Source organism: Papio anubis, chromosome 5 (assembly GCF_008728515.1).
Source record: "Papio anubis isolate 15944 chromosome 5, Panubis1.0, whole genome shotgun sequence".
Classification (NCBI taxonomy): Eukaryota; Metazoa; Chordata; class Mammalia; order Primates; family Cercopithecidae; genus Papio; species Papio anubis.
Window position 1 is genome coordinate 26,175,489 of NC_044980.1, and position 21,980 is coordinate 26,197,468.

General features: G+C 33.7%; 1 protein-coding gene across 2 annotated transcripts in view; it reads right to left on the reverse strand.

The window, feature by feature from the left end:
• Positions 1-21,980, reverse strand: part of CDH9 (cadherin 9) — a 169,619-nt gene that overhangs the window by 35,591 nt on the left and 112,048 nt on the right. For both annotated transcript variants that reach the window (XM_003899530.5, XM_017959463.3), the window contains 2 exons: positions 8,884-9,178; positions 548-667 (listed from right to left, as the gene is read on the reverse strand). In XM_003899530.5, the coding sequence (XP_003899579.3) occupies positions 548-667; positions 8,884-9,178 (415 nt within the window). The remainder of the gene's footprint in view (positions 1-547; positions 668-8,883; positions 9,179-21,980) is intronic.

Below are 21,980 nucleotides of genomic sequence, written 5' to 3' on the forward strand. Positions count from 1 at the left end.
TTTTAAAATTAAGCTAGACAAGACTCATTTTACAGAAGTTGATCATATCAAACATAAAATGTCAATGTATTTAAATATGTCTTTCAATCCATAACTACTTTAACATAATTCACAGAACAGGAAGGATTTTGCCATGGGCTATTGTTCATGAAATGGGTTTTGCTAAATCAATGTATTTATTTTTTTGATTACAAAAATTAACTTCAGTCAAAAATCTTTAGACAAATACAATTGTTTAATTTTGATAATTGTCACATCCAAGGTGTAAGTATTCTCTATGCCACATAATGTGCTGAATCTCTGTGAAATTTTGTATTTAGTGTTTCAGATTTAAACCCAATGAATAATAGTTTAAAGAGCTAAGGGTTCAAATAAGTTATTAAAATAATAGAAAGTTTGCATTTTTTCACATTCAATAATGAGAGAAAACAAATAGAAACATGAAACTGAATGAATAATGATTTAAAAATATTTTTAAAATCTCTAAATTAATTATGCATCTTAAAGTATTGTACAATAAGAAGTCGACCAAGTTTAAATGTTGTACCTGATTCTGGGTCCACTGAAAAATATGGCTGTCCTTGCAATATGCTATAGACCACTTTGGCACTATTTCCATAGTTGGCGTCATCTGCATCTGTTGCAGTTACTTGTATAACAGATGTACCTACATGAAACCCCATCCCCAAACAGAGACATTTACATACTTCCAAATTTGAAACAATCTTTCTTAAAAATATGTTGCTGTCAGTGTTTTGTATTAGACAATGTTGTATGTTTGAAGAAATTTATTTAGATTATCCCCAAAAAAGTTACTTTTCTTTCTCATTTTCTATAAACTTGAGTATTTCTTAATATTTTATCTAAGAAAAGTATCAAAATATATTTATCAGTAAGGTGAATATAATGAGATTAGTTAATACATTAAATTTTTAATTGATTGGAAATGTTTTAGGGCAAACATTCTTAAAATGAATAAAACACACATGAAATTTGTAATTTAATACATTTGCTGCTAACTGGAAACATGTATTTAAAAGACAAATCTAACATTTTTTAACCTGCTACTGCTTTTTACTCTGATATATTCGACTGTGAATGGTAAATAAAATAAAAAATAAAGGGACAATTTCTATGAAGAAACAAACCAAAATGCTGTAAAATTGACTTGCAAGATATTTTTTGTTCCCAAGATATATCTAATTATGAAGGGCCTATGACTCTCTTTTAAATATATATACTATGGTTGCTTATGATTACCCTTATTGATATGCTGCATAATACTGGTTATTTGATGCACATTTGTAAATCATTATTCTCCAAAAGAAGCTGTATGGTGTGTAATTTTGTGTCACAATCGATACTGCAATTTCAGCTTACTATCTAATTTCATATCATTAAATTTAAATTATCTTAAATTTTGTTTCAAATCTTTCAAAACATAGAAGTGCTTTAAAAGCAGGGATCAACATAATAAAATATATTGATGAATTTTTCAAATTATTTTTTCCTGAATTTCTATAAAGATTCAAAGCATGGTTCTAACATCACCCTTAACTGAAGCCTACTAGGTGTGCCCTTGGACAAAGCTACATTGTAGGACATTTTTCAGTATATTTTACATAATTTCTAAAAGTTTGAGTCTGACTCTTACACACATTTTAAAGTTTTTGAAAACAGGAAGATTCCATATTGGCTCTACTACCTAATTTAATTGCCCACATACATGACACACTCAGTAACTTGTCTAATTGAATTACGGTGGATGTTTCTCAAATGTTGTGTGTATATGTGTATGCCAATTCCAAAAATTAATATATAGTAATTAAGATCAATATTGACAGCTCATTTCCTGTCCATATATTTGAATGTTAACACATGAATTGAGCAAGACTTTTTAATGTTTTCTCAGAATTAATTAGCATAACGATGACAACTTGAGCTCATTCTCTTGAGGTCCCTGTTTTCTCAACTGTAATGGAATTGATGTGTCCTGTGAGTGAATGGAAACATTACATATTTACTTAATCCATCCCAGTTGTAAGCTTTTATCATTAAAAAATTATCCACCCATGTGTTTATTAGATGAAAGCAAAAATGATAAAGTGATTTTATTCCCCCCACACAAATCACTTTATGATGTGCAGAAATTCAACAGTGTTTTTTTAAAAAAATTTATATGTAATGCCCTTTTTATATAACCCTATATGATATATATTCGAATAAATGTGGTTTTCACAATTGGAGGTTATTGAAATATGAATTATTAAGCATTACCAATATGCTGAAAGTACAAGTAGTTCGTTCATCAATTTTAGGACGTTTCTTGAATTACCCCTTTTATTTTTCTTTTAACATGAGCATTACTGTAAGCTTTCATAATGGGTACAGGTAAAAACAATCTTCTATATTTATTTGACTCTTTCAAATAATATTTTTGTGGAATTTTAGTTTTGATTATTAGCTCTGTTAATGGATAGATGATCTTTGAAGTTACGCCAAGATGCATGACAAAGATAAATAAGCTAATATAAACAACAGAAATAAACTCTATGATGTGGCCAAAAAGCTGAAAGCACACATGTAAAATACTTGTTCCACCTGTCAGAGCTCTGGTAATACTTAAGAATGCTTTTAAACACTGGTAGTCACTGATAAAATATCATTGATATGTTGTTTTTTAGCAAACTGAGAGACAATGTGTTGGATTATAGGGAATAAACAGTTATAGTTTTTTTCAGAAGTGTAATGACTCTTTACACAGTTAAAAGTATTTAGTAATAAAATTAAATAGAAAATGGTTTATATGTTTTATGTTAATTTTATAAATGTTTGTTTATAAAGAAAAAATAAAAGAGAATACACACGGAAATTTACATCCCTCTAAATTTTCCAAAATATGTATAAATTTTATTTGTTCTTTAGTTATTTAAAATAAATATTTTATTTTCATATTAAAGATAAAAATATACTAAGTAAAATATAGTGAAACTTGAATGACAAATTTATATATTGCATCTCATATAAAAGAGATGAACACGATTTTGAGATCATTATTTTTGCAATTCACATTTTTATAAGAGTTTTGCATATATCTTAAATAGAAACTATCTTAAGGAATCAAAGAAGTTTACTGTAATTCTTAATTCATTATTTATTTAACTACATAATTAATAATCTTTAGGAAAAATTCCAAAGACATTTTGTAAATCGTGAAGAAATGTTAAAAGCCGATAAATAAATAACTTGGTGGCTAAAGATTTTGGGGAACCAAAAGCATTCCTCTGGATATGGAAGAAAAATTCATCAATATTAGTATTATTATTATTTAAAGATAAGAAAAGTTTAGATTACACAATGTGACCAAGCTATGCCAGTTGGTCTTACGTATATATTTATACATATTAGAGGAAGTTAAATCAATTCAGTTTATTACACTATACAAAATAAACTTCATATACAAAAGAAAAAATCCCTCTCTATATTTGTGCCTTATATGCAAATATGAAAATGTTTTGAATCTAGTGTTTGAAATATTTGAAATAGCAAATGTAATTGACCCCGTGACCCCAAAACATAGGTAGCCTAAGGCCTACCTTTTGAGCACTGTAGAAAACAGACTGGAATATTTTGACTTGGCTCAATGTGAGAATAAGGTAATGAAAGTTACAGAAAGTGAAAAAGGAGTTTATTCTTCACACTTCTCTATGAATCTGGTTTGGATAGAGTCAACTGTTTGCTTCTGCCATAGGGCAATGACAGCCATTAACTTGAGGACCAGAGGTAAACAGTGCCCCTGACATAAATGTTTGTGCTGTGGGGGCCACTAATAAGAGAAGTGGGGGTGATGTTTTCAGACAGTGTCATGGAATTATAAGGGGTCCATTAATTAGATGTCCATGAATTCAAATCATGCTTTGTTACATACAAGTTTATTTTCCTGTGAAATGCAAACTCTTTAAGGGCAGAGTCCATATCTAATTTGTTCAACGTTTTATATTTAAAACCCAGCAGAGAATCTAGTGCAAAATCATAAGAACTAACTTTCACAGAATGCTTAATGTAGACTAGGCATAGTTCTCAGCACCTGATTGATTTTTATTACTTTATCTTCATGATACATTTGGGATGTGGGCCTTGGGCACATAGAAGTTGCTAATGACCACAAACCCGGTGTGTGATAGTGTTGGACTAGGTCTAAGTCCGTTCTAGATATATTTGGTCAAGAAATTTCCTTATAAATACTTTACCAAATGGCCTCTCTCTGGTGTTACAAATATAATTGGATACATTATTGAATCCACACGCAGTGAACCTCTGGGACATGAAGAATTCATTGCCTGAGTTATTTTTGTTGTCTGTAAAAAAATTACAAAACGATTCCTGGTTGGGGGTCAAGGTGTTAGGAGAAGGACTAGATAGGTTTTTGAGAGTGAAAGTAAGGGAAATTTCCAGTCATTGAGAAAGGATGCATCCCAAATCACCAAATTTACACAACAAGAATTTGCCTAGGTGAAGACGAAAGCATGCACATGAAGCAAGTTGATAGAAAATATTTAATCAATAGTATAATGATCACAAGAAATAAAAAAATACAGAAAGTAGAAATAGAAAAGGAAAATACAAAACGTTGTAATCGAAATGTATCCCATTATCTTTAAATATATATCTTTATATATCTTCCAAATTATGTGTTCTGATTAGAATATGCTAATATATTTCAGATTTCATGAGTTTATTGGAGTCATTTTAATTTAACTGAAAATGGGTTGAGCATTTGGCACTAAAAATCCAATGTGAAATATGGCATATGATTGTGACAGACAGAAATTGAAGCAGAAGGAAACAACAAGGGAAATAGTTGTTGAGAGAGAAGAGGAAGAAACAAATAATTTAAGAAATAAAAATGAATGAAAATAAGCGACAGATAAATGGAGATCACCAGAAAATAGCATCGTAATTTTTTTTTTTTTTTTTTTTTTTTTTTGAGACGGAGTCTCGCTCTGCCGCCCAGGCTGGAGTGCAGTGGCCGGATCTCAGCTCACTGCAAGCTCCGCCTCCTGGGTTTAGCCATTCTCCTGCCTCAGCCTCCCAAGTATCTGGGTCTATAGGCGCCCACCACGTCGCCCGGCTATTTTTTTTTTTTTTTTTTTGTATTTTTAGTAGAGACGGGGTTTCACCGTGTTAGCCAGGATGGTCTCGATCTCCTGACCTCGTGATCCGCCCGTCTCGGCCTCCCAAAGTGCTGGAATTACAGGCTTGAGCCACCGCGCCCGGCCAGAAAATAGCATTGTAAAGAAGGGTAGGTCAATAATAAATAAAACTTATCTTATTCCATAAGACTCTATTTCTTAACAAAGCTAATACTTGTAGTCTTTAACTCTTTGATTTAAATGAAAATATCTTGTACTATCTGAAAATAATTTGAGAATTAAATCATTGTGTATTATTTTATTTATAGATGTATTCTTAATTCTTTGATTATGCATCAGATTTAACTGTTAATATATGGGATACACAAGGCATGACAGAGTTCCTAAATATACTTGTTAGCTTTCCTATGTAAATTGGTTTATTTGGATACATAGCAGTAAAAGAAATCACACCCGTAATAATTATAATTAGTCTTTTATTCTCCTTTAAATAAGATAGGAGAGTTACAATAAAAGATCAACACAAGTTTAGGAGGTAAAATACATCTACTTTTTATTTAGACATATTTATATGGTTATATATAGTGATATATGTGGTTATATATAGTTTTATATATATATACACAGTTATATATAGATATGTATGTATTAAAATGCAAGGGGTTTATCCCCTTATATTCTTATTTAGATTTAATTTGAATGAGAAGGGCATTTGATTTAAAGTAATAAATAACAAAGATACTAATTTAGAGGAGTTACTCACAATGTAATAAATTAAAAGATTTCCAGACTAGATTTTGAATAATAAACATCACTATTTAACAGAGAAAAATAGTAAGGCATTAAAATTGTCCAGCTATCTCTGTGATATGGTTTGACTATGTTCTCACCCAAATCTCATCTTGAATTGTAACTCCCACAATTCCCATGTGTCATGGGAGGAACCCGATTGGAGGAGACTGAATTATGGGAGCGGGTCTTTTCTGCATCTTTCTCTGGATAGTGAATGAGTCTCAAGACATCTGATGGTTTTAAAAACAGGAGTTTCCACGCACAAGCTCTCTTTCTTTGCCTGCTGCTGTCCATGTAAGACATGATTTGCTCCTCCTTGCCTTCTGCCACAATTGTGAGGCCTCCCCAGCCATGTGGAACTGTAATTCCATTAAATCTCTTTTTCTTCCCAGTCTCGGACATGACTTTATCAGCAGCATGAAAATGGGCTAATACACTCTGCATCTATTAACTTTTCTTTTTCTTTTTAAAATTAGGCTAGTAGTAAGTTGACCAAGTCAGTTTAATTATTTTGGGCTCATGTTTATTTATTTATTAAAATAGGCAATTAAACCAAGTCTAGTATTTTCTGCAAATGCATATTATATATAATATATTATACATTTATATTTAAGTAATGGAAGTACATACAAAGTCATAGGTGAACCAAAGTGGAAGCAAGTAATATAATGTTAGTATTAGTAATGAAGAATAACAATTGTCCTCTACAAATAAGATTAAAATTTATCTGTATTCTTAAATCTTTATTTTTTAGTTCCAAAAGCTGCAGCCTTAGCCATACATCTGCCTGCTACTATATTATTTGTCTCATTTCGTGGGAATTCTAGCCATGTAGCGAATGCAACTGACAATGGCTCAAATCCTTGTATTTGCAACCTACATTAATCCGAAGTTGTACTGCTTACACTTTAAAGCTTACGTAAATGAAATATAGATTGTCTTACAGAAAGAGATTTTATACAATATAAACTACAAAGCATCTTTCATGCATAAACTTATATATTGTATATTTTATTATGAGTGATGGAACCAGTGAAGGATTTAAAAAAATACATATATGTATGTGTGTGTATATATATGTGTGTGTGTGTGTGTTTATTTCAGTTCTGATATTGGTACTCAACAAATATTAATAGAACCTAGATGTATTACTATTTCAAATGAGACAAAATACATTTGAATTATGTACACAGGTGACAAACAGCAATACACAGAGTAAAATATAATAGTTCATTAAGTATCAGAAAATAATGTAGGAGAAAATACAGGTTATGGGCGATTAAATATCAATAGTCTCTGATAGGGAAATATTTGCTTTTTTCCCACAAAAATGGGGTATTTCTTTGAAATATTTTGAGTATTCACATTTAAAACAATTATTCTTAAAGTTTATCATATTCAAATATTTCCATTATCTTAATTATACCTTTTACTTTTCTAATTATGTGAAATCTTTCTGAGGAAGGACAAGTGAAAGTTTTGTATTGTAAAGTTTCAACATATCTGGTAAAATGATATGTACACAAGAGAAACAATAATATTTTTCAAAATATACTAAAAAACAGAAATACTTTAAAATAATAATCAATAGGAAGTTGATGAGTATAATTTTACGTGCACCTTAATCTCACATATAAACCCATTAAAAAACAAAACAAAACAAAACAAAAAGCATGATATGTGTCTAAATTAACCCACTGGTTGTCCTATACAAACCAATCTAGTACTTCCCATGCAACTAAGGTACTGAAAAATATAACAAGAAACATATTCACTCATGTTTTGTATTAGAGCTTTATGATTTCACAGGACTCTTGTCTAATTTGATAAATTCTTTTGTTTTATTAGAGTGAATACCTGAAAGGGCTATTTCAGTTCTATTTAACTGTATTTTCCTCGTTAGATGAGATTTCATTGGAGGTGAGAATAAATAAGTTTTTAAAAAACTCTTGGTTCTTCCTGCTAAATGACATAGTTAGCATTTTGTATTAAACATTCAGTAAAAGTGAATAAGTTTGTTTCTCCTTGTATATAAATTATTTTAGACTGAAACATATATTAGTTAAAAGAATGTCAAAATCATACACTGAAAACTGGTTTTGAAATAGTGTTCAATTAAATTGCATCAAATTTGGGAAATTCGTTGCAGATCTTATAAATTAAGTTTGTATCAGTTATTTTAGAAATATTTTTATGATGTGAATCAGTTCTCATTGTCTCACTAACGAATCTAAACATTTTATATTAATAGAGTTAAATGTAGTCACACACAGATAAAACTTCGCACAAGTGGCATCTAAAATGGTGGGCAGCCTTAAGAAGTGAAACTATTATTTTCAGTTTGCATAAGCCAATGTTCAGCAGTGGAATGTGCACAAAAATAACGTAAAAAGACTTGTAATCTTGTCATGATGCCGCCAAGTTATTTGATCTTAATTCAGTTGCTTAATCTTTCTGAATCTTGAGTTTCTAATTAACAGAATAGGGATTTAAAGTTCTATTTCTCATGCCTACCACATAAATTGGCTTTAAAGATCAAATGAGAAAACATTTCAACAGAAATATGCCAATTGCGAGCATTGTTATTCAAATAATGCAAGCAAAATTGTCCAAACTACTGATACAATTATTCTTTTGATTTCTGATAGATATACATTCCACTTGACTGCCATTTGAATGCCAATTGAGTAGAGTTGAGGGTATTGATTGAAATAAAATGAATTGACTGCTATCGATAATAATATTTTATATGAATTACAACATAGTAGAATTAAGATATACAGAAATAAAAATAGAAGAGTTAGTTTAAGCTAAATAGTAGTTTCCAGTTATAACTCTTATTTTGAAAGAGGCCACATATCATAACCACATGTCATTAATGATTACCTGAGCAAACAAACAAATAAAAAGTAGTTTACGTGGATTAGAGTATACCTACCGACTCCAGACATTTCAGGAACACTGGCAGTGTATAAGTCTTTTGTAAATTTTGGCTCATTGTCATTGATATCATGAATTTTAATGATAAATTCTGATTCCGGTTCCACCTGCCGCCCAGTTTTTCTGTCTATAGCCTTGGCACGAAGAATGTACAGAGATTTTTCTTCTCTGTCTAGTTTCTTTGCAGCATGAATGTCTCCTGTATTTTCATCTATAACAAATAGACTGCCAGCCCCATCTCCTGTTAGTATGTACTTTAAATTTCCATCTCCTTTATCTTGGTCAGTGTGAAGCTTTAGAGAGGTAGAAAAGAAGAGTTCTGTAAATATATACATTATCATTACATAAAACATAATTTTGGCACTATCAATTTGTGTCCATATAACAGCTCTGCAATGATTATCTTAATGGTTACCTTGACTTTCACTGTAGGAGGGAGAGGGAGTTATATATTTCAGTTCTTATTATACTCAAAATTTTTAACAGTCATATTTAGACATCATAAGGGACTAGATTTCAAATAAAGTGAAAATTAATACATATCTGTTAAAACAAAGATATTTATGAATAAAATGTTACCAAGATTTAAAACTGTAGGGCATTAAAAAAATCCATTAACCTACCTCTTGAGTGTAAAATATTAATTAATGTTGATTACATTTAAAATGACTAAGTTCTAAGATATGATATGAGAAATCTCTGAAATTATTTTAATGACAAGTTTAGAATAGCTACCTTAAGTTTTAACTGATTTTATTCCCCTTGAGTACAGAGTATCTTTGTAAGTGGATCCCTGAAACTGTGGATAGTACTGAACCCCGTATATATTATATTTTTTCCTGTATGTACCTTCCTATGGTAAAGTTTAATAAGTTAGGCACAATAAGAGATGAACAATAACTAATGATAAAATGGAACAATTATAACCATATACTGTAACAAAAGTTATGTGAATGGTCTATCTTTCTCTCTCAAAATAGCTTGTTGTTATTTACTGCAGGTAATTGAAATCTCAGAAAGTGAAACCATGATTAAGGGGGAACTACCATATAACATTGTAGAAGCACAGACTCTGTATTCAGAGAGACTAATCAGAGAGAGAAAGAGATTTGTAATTACTTATTTTCTATGTGACTCTGGTAGAATACTTTTTCAACCACCATGTTCTCATGTTTAGGAAATGTTATATTTTTTGTACCTTTTAAATTTCAAGTAATATAAAACTCACAGCTTGTCCTCTGGCCATATGTACTATGTATTAGGAAAAAATAGTATTTTTTTCATAAATTGTGTTCTTTTCATTGATAAATGCCCATCTGTAAAAATGACGTCTTAATGTAGTAGACTGATGATTGAATATTTAAAACAAACAGACCATGTACTCCTAGAAATTATGAATTGTAAAACAAACTTAAAGATTTTACAATCCTAACACGATTCTGAAATTATAAATTTTTAAAAATTAATTGAAAATAGTAATTGTTTATATCATAAAATCATGGGTACATTATAATATTTTGATATATGCTTATGTTATAAATTAAATCAAACTAATTAACAAATCCGTCACCTCACATACTTATCTTTTGGTTTTTATGGTAAGAACGTTTACAAGGATGCGGATGGAGGTGGGAGATATTGATCAAAGAATGCAAAATTTTATTTATTCAGGAGTAATAAGCTTCAGTGGTCTTTTGCCCTCCATGGTGATTATAATAAATGATAATAAACTGTATAATCAAAATTACCAAGAGAGTAAATTTTAAACTGGAGTTTTAACTAGCTTATCCCTGCTGTGTTGACTTACATCATATACTTTACAATTCCCATTTACATCCTGCCCTCACCTATTTCTTGAGCACTCCATTTTATCTTTGAATTATTTGACTATTTAAATTCTGTTTTTTAAACATAGCCAAAATTAGAGATGTTTCATGTTTTACACCTCCTTTGCAAGCTCAGCATCAAAATAATTATCACGTGTAGCCTTCCTATCTCTGAAATATCTTCTCAAGACATCTGTCTTCATATCTTTTCCTTCATCTTATCTTCTCTGGACCACCAGAGCAATCTTCTAATCATGCTGCCTCCACTCTTGCTCTACTCCAAGCAATTTTTCATACCAAAGGGGTGATTTTTCCACATCACAAATGTAGTCATATTAGAATCTAGGTTAAAAATCTTCAAGTCACAGCATTTACAAACTATAAAGCTGAAGTCATAAAAACCAGGGTTAGCGTCATGTGTATTTCAGTGTTATATTGGCCATGTGGCTTGCTTGTTTTTAAATCTATTTTATTAAAAAAGTATAATTTTTTTAAATCTTTACTTTTATTGTTATTGTAATTCCTTGAATTCTATGACCTTATTTATACATCCTGGATAATCTGGCCCTGAATCCCAGAGGCATCTCTGCCTCTTTTCCCTCTTGCCATACACTCTATACATAGCAATTGTTTTGTTTTGTCTTTATGTCTCAGAAGGCCTGTCCTAGCTTTCAAGCCTGATGTTTGCATCTGTTTCCCTCCTTTCCCTTCATTTTGTGTTTTCCTCTAAATGTTTGTCATATCTCATTTTCAATTTCCTCCTTAGGGAGGCCTTTCCAGACTCACTAGATTAGGATGGATGAGCCTGCTCTTGACTTAGATAACATACTTCATTCCCCATCATGATACTCATCACATTTGATGTAATTGTTTACCATGCCCACTAAGCTATAAAATACATAAGGGAAAGACTGATATTCTTCTATTAAATCATCCAACATATATTTCTTGAAGACCATAAATACTTCCTCTTTTTTCACACTAACTTTTCACATAAATACAATTAGAAAAGTCAGATCATAAATAAAACTTGCCTTTTTAACATGAGTTACATCTTATAAATCTCTATGTGTTAACGATACTGTTAACAACTATCTTTTTGAAATGCTTTTTTCAAACCATTTATAATTAATATTTTTGTACCTTTATCTTTGCATTACTAGTCATCTTATTTTAAGAGGATAGAAAGAAAAAATACATAATTTGATGAAAGGAAACAAATAGCAAAAGATGAAAAAGGTGGATAAGTAGAGAATGTTATATATTAGAAGCCCAATTATATTACTTTTTAAACATGCTATTATTTTTCAACAGTATTATTTTAGTTTTGCCTTAATGCAGGATTTTTTTGTTTGTTTTTAGAAATTTGAGAAATTAAACATGTACATACGGGACAAACTAAAAAATTTAAATAAATCTGTGATGGTTAATTTTATGTGTCAGCTTGATTGGGCCGTGGGATGCAGAGATATTCAGTTAAACAATATTCTGGGTGTATTTGTGAGGATGTTTTTGGATGAAATTAATATTTGAATCAGTAGTCTAAATACAACAGATTGACCTTCTCTATATGTGTGTGTCTCATCCAATCCTTTGAAGATAGGACCCTCTCATAGATAGAGTTCTGGGGGAAAACAAACAAACAAACAAACAAACAAAAAAACAAAACCAAAAAACCTTGCTATTGTCAGCAGGTAACTGCGTTCTCTTTGAGAGGCAGTCTTGGTCTGCTACTGAGCCTTAAACTCTGAACATTTAACTATTGTCTACCAATTTACCATGTGATCTGAGTGAGTGTACTATTACCTGACTTACCAAGTCATAAATTTGGACATGCACTACAGAGTTCCATCATCAAATGGATGTTGTATATAGGTGGCATGGCCTCAGTAGGCCTTGAAGGCACAAATAAGTTACATGAAGAAGTAGCACAAATTTCCACGGTCCCCACTCCTTCTCTCTCTCAGACTTCTCTCTCTCAGACTTCCTCTGTGGCCTCATAGATCATTCCCTGTGATCATTTTTACTAAATAAAAGAAGGTTCAGGCCTGTTTTGCAGATGGTGCTGCAAAATATGCTGGTACCAACTGAATGTGGACAGCTATAGCATATAGCCCCTTTCTATAACATTTATGAATAGAAATGATGAAGGGAAACCTTGCTAGTGGCAGAATTTGAGCAATGCTCCTGGTTTTTCACTTTGCTTGGAAGGAGTAATGGCCACCTGTGCAACTGTGTACCAATTCACAGGCTGTGACTAATGGTATGGTTCTATGACTAGGACCTTGGGAAGAGCATGGTTGAAAAATTGGTGATGAGGAAATTTGGGGAAGTGGTATGTGGACAGATCAATCTGAATGGGCAAAAATGTGAACATCCTTGTTCATTTTTACCAAATGATAAACTCAACATACCAGCAGTTTAATAATGAAGTGGATAGGATAGCCTGTTCTATGAATACCAGCCAGTCTCTTTGCCCAGTCACTTCTGTCATCAACTGGTGAGCTTATGAATAAAGTGGCTATGATGGCTGGGATGGAAGTTATGCTTGGGATTAGCAATATGAACTTCCATTCACCAAGGCCAATCTCACTACAGCCACTGCTGAATGCTGAAGCTCTCAGCCGTAGAAACCAATACTGATCCTTCAATATGACACCATCCCACAAATGATCAGCCAGCTACATCACGGCAAGATAATTACATTGGTTGACTTCCATTTTGGAAGAGATAATGTTTTGTCCTTAGTAAATACTAAATAGGCACTTACACTGGATATAGATTTGCCTTCCCTGAAGGCAATACCTCTGCCAAAACTACCATACTTGCGCTTGCAGAATTTGCAGAATGCCTCCTGATATTCCAAACAGCATTGCTTCTGACAAAGGAGCTCATTTCACAGCCAAAAAAAAAAAAAAAAAAAAAAAAGCATAAATGGGCTCATGCTCATGGAGTTTCTAACCCCACCATGATCTTCATCACTCTGTGGCAGCCGATTTAATAGAATGATGGAAAGGCCTATTAAAATTTAGTTTATTTGCCAACTGGTTGGCAATACCTTGCGGAGTTGGGCCAAGGTTCCCTAGAAGGTTGTATATGCTTTGAATTAATGCCTAATATATTGTACTGTTTTTCCTGTAGCTGGGATTCACAGGTTTAGGAATCAAGACCTAGAAATAAGAGTGACATCATGTGTTATTATCTGTAATGACCCACTAGAAAATTTTGCTTACTCTTTGCACATTCTTGTGCTCTGCCGAGTTAGAGGTCTTACCTCCAAAGATAGGAAAGCTGATACTGAAAGATACATCAACAATTTTTTTGAACTGGAAGTAAATAATGCTGCCTAGACACTTCGGGCTCCTCATGCATCTAAGTCAACAGGGAAAGAAGAGAGTTACTGTGCTGGCTGCAGAGATTAAACTTGATAACTGAGGGGAAATGCAGCAGCTAATCCACAATGGAGATAAGGAAGAGTGTGTCTGGCATACAGGGGTTCCTTCAGATCATATCTTAGTGTTCCCATACTCTGTATTTAAAGTCAATGAAAATTACAACAACCCAATCCCTTCAGGACTGCTAATGATACAAATCCTTCAGGAATGAAGGGTTCAGTAACTCCACCAGATGAAAAACCATGTCCTGCTGAGGTGTTTGCTGAATGTAAACAAAATATAAAATGGATCATGTAAAAAGTACCAACTATAACCATATGACCAGTTAGAAAAATAAAGACTTAATTGTGATGACTATTTCCTCCTTATTTTGTCATGAATATGTGTGTATATTTCAAATCTTTGTTCTCTTCATTCTCTTATCCCCTTATCATGTAACATGACATATTAACTTTACCTTAAAATATTTCATTATTAATTTATCATTATAGCATGCAACCTATGAGATACCAAGGAAGAAAGTATGCATTACTAAAGGTCTTTACCTTCTCTTCTTGGAAAGGGGTCAGTGTGTTTTTGGTTTTATGCAAAATAGTTATGTCATATTAGGTGGATTTATGACCTTCTTGCTGTCCTTCCTTCCTTCCTTCCTTCCTTCCTTCCTTCCTTCCTTTATTTATTTATTTTTTTTTGTGGGGGGACTATGACTATGTATGGTTGAAGAAGATGCATATGCATACCAAGTTGACAAGGGGTATATTTGTGATAGTTAACTTTGTGTGTCCAGATAGGGCCATAGAGTGTCCAGATATCTGGTTAAACATTATTCTGGATTGGTCTGTGAGGAATGGAAGAAAGAAAAATTTGAATGGATAGACTTAGTAAAGTAGATTGCACACCTCAGTATGGGTGACTAGTCTTTAAACAATCCTTTAAAGTCCTGAGTACAAAATAAAAAGCTGAGTAAGAGAAAATTTACTCTCTTTGCCTATCTGCAAGCCAATGTATCAATCCTCTCCTGCCTTTGGACTCAGACTCAATCTGGAACTCAATACGACATACTCTCTAGCATTTCAGTATTTTGGACTCACACTGAAACTATACCATAGTTCTCCTGTACCTTCAGCTTGCCAACTGCAGTGCTTGGAACTTTCTGGCCTCCATAATCTTGATAACCAATTCCTTTTAATAAAATTACATATGTATTATGTGTCTCTGGAGAATCCAGGCTAATAAAATATCTGAGTTTAACATTTAAAAAGATTTGATTTGTGGCAGGGGAGTTGGAGTAAGGTGTCCAAGTACAAGCCTACAGTGATCATTCCTCACACAGGAACATCAGATTGAATAACTATCCACAATAAAAGCATCTTCATAAGAATGAAAAATCAGGTGAGTGACCACAGTACTTGATTTTACCATCACATTAATAAAAGAGGCACTGAAAAGGGTAGAAAGGACAGTCTTGAATTGACTGGACCACTCTTCTCTCATCCTCTTGCAGGAACCACATGGTGAGAAGAGAGAATCTATGTGTTGGAGAAGGTGAATGTAGTGATTATGAAACTTTGCATTGGAACTCAATGCTGCCCTGTCACAGTGGAAAACAACATGGGATAGAACTCAGCTGGCACCCATGGAGAAAGCATTTAGACTAACCCGAGCCAGAGGGGAATTGCCCATCCCAGTGGTCAGAAGTCAAATGCCAACAAGTTCTGCCACCATGGGCTACAGTGTTCTGGGGTCTAAAATAAACTTGAAAGCCAGTGTAGGCCACAAGAACTGTAATTCTTGGACAAGTCCTGGTGCTTTGCTGGGCTCAGAGCCAGTGGACTTGGGGGTGGGGGGGTGTGACCTAAAGAGACACCAACTGGGGTAGCCAAATGTGTACTTCTGCCACCTCTCTCCAAACCACCAACAGCACAACCAGCACCTCTGAGAGAGACTCTTTCCTCTGCTTGAAAATAGGAGATGAGAGGTTAAGAGGATTTTGTCTTGCAACTTGGATTCCAGCTCAGCCACGGTAGGATAAGGCAAAGACCTGAGGCCCCCAACTTCAGGCCCTAGCTACTGCATGACATTTCCAGACACACCCTGGGCCAGAAGGGAACCCACTATCCTTAAGGGAAGAATCCAATTCCAGCAGGACTCATCACCTGCTGACTAAAGGAGCCCCTGGACCCTGAATTATCAGCAGTGGTAGGCAAGCAGTACTTGCTGTGGGCCTTGGATAAGACTCAGAGCTATATTGCTTTCAGATGTGACCAAGCACATTCCCAGCTGTGGTGGTCATGAGGAGAGAATCCTGCTTGAAGAAAGCAGAGGGACTTTATCTTGCAGCTGGTGGACCAGATTGACCACAGTGGGGTAGAGCACCAAAAGTAATCCTGGGGTACCAATTATGGGCCTTGGCTCTTGAACAGCATTTCTAAACCTGCCTGGGAACAGAGGGAAGCCCATTTCCCTGAAGGGAGAGATCCAGGCCTGGCAGCTGACAAAAGAGCCCTTGGACATTGAGTGAACATTGGCGGTAGCTAGGCAGTACTTGTCATGGACCTGAAGTGGTATGACTACAGGGAAAGACTCCTCTGCTTGAGGAAAGTGGGAGGAGAGAATGAGAGGGATTTTTTCATGTGGTTTGGATGACAGCTTAGCTTCAGTATAGTAGAGAACCCACATAGATTTCTAAGGTTCCTGACTTCAGGTCTTGAATCCTGGGTGACATCTCTGGGCCCACCCAGGACCAGGGGAAACTCACTGCCCTGAAAAGAAGAATATAAGCCTGGCTAGAATCACCACATGTTGACTTTAGAGCCCTCCAAACTTGAGTGAACACAGATGATAGCAAAGCAGTGGTTATTGTGGGCCTTGGGAGACAACCAGTGCAGTCCCTGTGGTGGGGGCCACAGGGGTGCTTGTGTCACCCCTACTCCAACTGCAGGCAGCTCAGAATAGAGAGACAGACTCCGTTTGCTTGAAGAAAAGTGGGAAAAGAAAGAAAGCAAAAGCCTTTGCCTGGTAATGCAGGTAAGCCTCCCAGATCTCACTCAAGACCACCAAAGCAGTACCTCTATGAGTCTGCAAGAGCCACAGCATTAATTACTGAGCCTGGGATTCTCTTATGCAGATATGGCTTCAGTGACCAAAGACACCAAAGATTACAACACACATGTTCCTTCAAATACTTAGGAAGCCTTCCCAAGAAGGATGAGTCAAACAAGCACAGACTGAAAAGACTACAATAAATACCAAACTCTTTAATGCCCAGACACTGATGAACATCTTCAAGTATTAAGACTAATCAGGAAAACATGACTTCATCAAATGAACTAAATAGGGCACCAGGTACTAATTATGGAAAGACAGAGCTATGTGACCTTTCAAACAGAGGATTCATAATAGCTGTTTTTGTTAGAGTAGGCAGATAACTAGACATGAGCATGAGAGAGAGCCCCTGAGAAAAGGGAGGTCTGGAAAATCTCACATCCCAGAGACCACCTAAAACATGCATGCCGGATATAAGAGAAGATGGGAAGTACCTATGCTGAAAAGAACACCGTTAAGATGCCCAGTAATTATTCTGTAGTTAACCTGTCAGAATATAAGGAAGAGAAGAGGGCAAAGGAGAAATTCTTAAGAGATACGAAGGCACAATATGTATAGATTTGACCACTATTCAACCTTCCTGGGTTGACAGGAATGAGCAATGCAGCCATTGGGTAGAATTGGTATCCAACACCGGGCCCACACATGCACACCAAGTAATAGTCACTGAGAATCCCACCACCCGGGGATGGGAACTAGTTAGGGACTAAAGCAGAAGTGGGAAAAGTAGACAAATAAAAACATGGAGACTTAAGACAGAGGCAGAAACTTCAAGAAAATATCTGGCATCAGTGAAACCCAATGCAGAACTCTCAGGGCTGCTGCTGGCTCATTCACTTTCAACAGCCTTCTCGGCTTCATCTTCGAGTGTACTGTCTCTCTAAATAAACTCTCTGCTCTCTACTTTTCTTCAGTAAATTCTCTAATTTTGCCTAAGTGGTCTGTTTGCTGAATTCCTTCTCCCAAGTAAGTCTAAGAACCGAGGACTCCACACTCCCTGGTAACATATTGAGGAAACTCAAGAAAACACAGAGAAGGAATTCAGAATTCTATCAGATAAATTTAACAAAGAGATTAAAACAACTAAAAGGAATCAAGCAGAAATTCTGGAGCTGAAAAAATGCACACTGAAGAATGCATTAGAGTATCTTAAGAGCAGGATTGATTAAACAGAAGAAAGAATTAGGCTGAAGACAGGCTATTTGAGAAAACACAGAATAGACCACCGCCCCCCTCAAAAAAGAGAGAGAATAAAAATGAATGAAGGATGTCTACAAGATTTAGAAAACTGCCTCAAAAGGGAAAATTAAGAGTTATTGGCCTTAAAGAGGAGAGAGAGATATGAGAGTAGAAAGTTTATTCAAAGAGATAATAACAGAGAACTTCTAAAACTTAGAGAAAAATATTAATATTCAAGGACAAAAAGTTTATAGAACACAAAGCAGATTTAACCCAAATAAGACTAACAAGGCATTTACTAATCAAACTTCCAAAGGTCAAGGACACATAAAGAAAGCATCTTGAAATTGGCAAGAGAAAATAAACGAAAAACGTACAAAGGAGCTGAAATGCACCTGGCAACAGATTTCTCACTGGAAATCTAAGAAATCTGAGGACGAGAGTGGCATGACATATTTATAGTGCTAAACAAACAAACAAACAAAAAATCACTTTTCTTCTAAAATAGTATATCCAGTAGAAATATCCTTCAGAATTGAAGGTAAAATAAAGACTTACATAGACAAACAAAAGTCAAAAGACTTCATCAACACCAGACCTAACCTACAAGAAATGCTAAAGGGAGTTACTTAATGTAAAGGAAACATGTTAATTAGCAATAAGAAATCATCTGAAGGTACAAAACACACTAGCAATAGTAAGTACCCAGAAAGACACAGAATATTATAACATATTATAACACTGTAATTATTGTGTATAAACTACTCGTATCTTGACTAGAAAGATTAAAAAAAACAATTAAAAATAACTATAACAATGTTTTAAGACATAGAATAATAAGATATAAACAGAAAAACAGAAAGTTGAAAAACAAGCAGAAGAAGTTAAAATGTAGAGTTTTTGCTAGTTTTCTCTTTGCTTGCTTGTTTGTATTTTTATGCAATTAGTTTTGAGTGGATAATGAGGTTAAACAAATAAGAAAGAAAGGAATAAAAGAAGACAAACAACCAGAAAAAAAAAATGGAGGAGTAAATCCCTACTTCTCAATAATAACAATAGATGTAAATGGTTTGAACCTTCCTAAGACATAGTATAGTTACATGAATTAAAAAAAAACCAAAAACAAAAACAAAAAAACAAAAAACAAAACAAAACAAAAAACCAAAAAAACAAGACCCAACAATCTGGTTGAATGGATAAAAAAAAGAAAGATAAAACAACCTATTGTGTACAGGAAACACTACATCTATAAAATAAAGAGATGGAAAATAAGGCATGGAAAAACGTATTCTATGCTAGTGAAAACAACAACAAAAAAGCAAGAGTAACTATATTTAGACAAAATAGATGTCAAGACAGAAATATAAGAAGACACAAAGAAAATTATTTCTTTATTATGATAAAGGGATCAATTCAGCAAGAAGATAGAACACTTGTAAATTGAGCAACCTATATATACAATCATAGAGTACTTATATATACGAAGCATTTTTTTCTTTTTTTTGTCTTTGTAGCTAAAGAGGAAAACAGTTCTTAATACAATAATAGCTAGAGACTTCAACATATCACTTTCAGCAATGGAAAGATCATCTAGATGAAAAAAATCAACAAATAAACATTGGAACTTTAATCTGTACTGTAAACCAAATGGACACAATCAATATTTACAGAAGATTTTATCTAATGACTGCAGAACACATATTCTTATTTCTCATTTTCAAGGGTAGATCATGTGTTAGGCCACAAAACATGTTTTGAAAATCTAAACAATTGAAATAATATCAAGTATGTTCTTTGACCATAATGGAATAAAACTAGCAAACACATGAGGAATTTTAGAAACTATACAAACACTTCAAAATTAATCAATATGCTCCAGAATGATAAGTGGGTCAATGAATAAATTAAGAAGAAAAATAGAACAGTTCTTGAAACTAACAAAACCTACTAAAACCTACAGAATACAGAAAAGCAATAGGAAAAGGAAAGCTTGTAGCAATAAGCGCTTACATCAAAAAAGTAGAAACACTTCAAAGAAGCAACCTAATAGTACATCTTAAGACACTGAAAAAGCAAGAGAAAACTAAGCCCAAAGTTAGTAAAAGAAAAAAAAATAATAAAGATCAGAACAGAAATAAATGAAATTGAAATAAGAAAAAACAATACAGAAGATCATTGAAACAGAAACATGGTTTGTTGAAAAGATTAACAAAATCAACAATCATGTATCCAGGTTAAATAAAAAAGGAAGAGAAGTAAATAATTAAAATCAAAGATAAATGACATATTACAACTGAGACCAGAGAAATTCAAAGAATCATTACCAGCTCTAAGAGCAAATATATTCCAATAAATTGGAAAACCTAGAAGAAATGAATAAATTCCCAGACACATTCAACCCACCAAGATGGGATCATGAAGAAATCCAAAACCTGAATGGATGAATAATAATGAATAATACTACAGTTGTAATAAAAAGGTGTTCCAAAAAAGAAAAGCCCAAGACCAATGACTTCACTGCTGAATTTTACCAATCTAAAAATAATTCAAACCAACTATAGTCAAACTATTTCAAAAAAATAGAGGATGAAATATATATATATATAAAATATATATTATATATATATACACACACATATACACATATATATTTTGTTATACTTTAAGTTCTAGGGTACATGTGCACAAAGTGCAGGTTTGTTACATAGGTATACACGTGCCTTGTTGTTTTACTGCACTCATTAACTCATCATTTACATTAAGTGTTTCTCCTAATGTTATCTATTCCTTCCTCAGGCCCCCACCTCAGGTTAGTCCCCAGTGTGTGATGTTCCCTACCCTGTGTCCAAGTGTTCTCACTGTTCAATTCCCACCTATAAGTGGGAACATGCAGTGTTTGGTTTTCTGTCCTTGTGATAGTTTGCCGAGAATGATGGTTTTCAGCTTCATCCATGTCCCTGCAAAGGACATGACCTCATCTTTTTTATGGCTGCATAGTATTCCATTGTGTATATGTGCCACATTTTCTTAATCCAGTCTATCATTGATGGACATTTGGGTTGGTTCCAAGTCTTTGCTATTGTGAATAGTGCCGCAATAAACATCGTGTGTACATATGTCTTTGTAGTAGCATGATTTATAATCCTTTGGGTATATACCCAATATTGGGATGGCTAGGTCAAATGGTATTTCTAGTTCTAGATTCTTGAGAAATTGCCATACTGTCTTCCACAATGGTTGAACTAGTTTACGGTCCCACCAACAGTGTAAAAGTGTTCCTATTTCTCCACATCCTCTCCAGCATTTGTTGTGTCCTGACTTTTTAATGATCGCCATTCTAACTAGTGTAAGATGGGATCTCATTGTGGTTTTGATTTGCATTTCTCTGATGACCAGTGATGATGAGCATGTGTTCATGTGTCTGTTGGCTGCATGAATGTCTTCTTTTAAGAAGTGTCTGTTCATATCCTTTGCCCACTTTTTGACGCGGTGGTTTGTTTTTTTCTTGTAAATTTGTTTAAGTTCTTGTAGATTATGGATATTAGTCCTTTGTCAGGTGTGTAAATTGCAAACATTTTCTCCCATTCTGT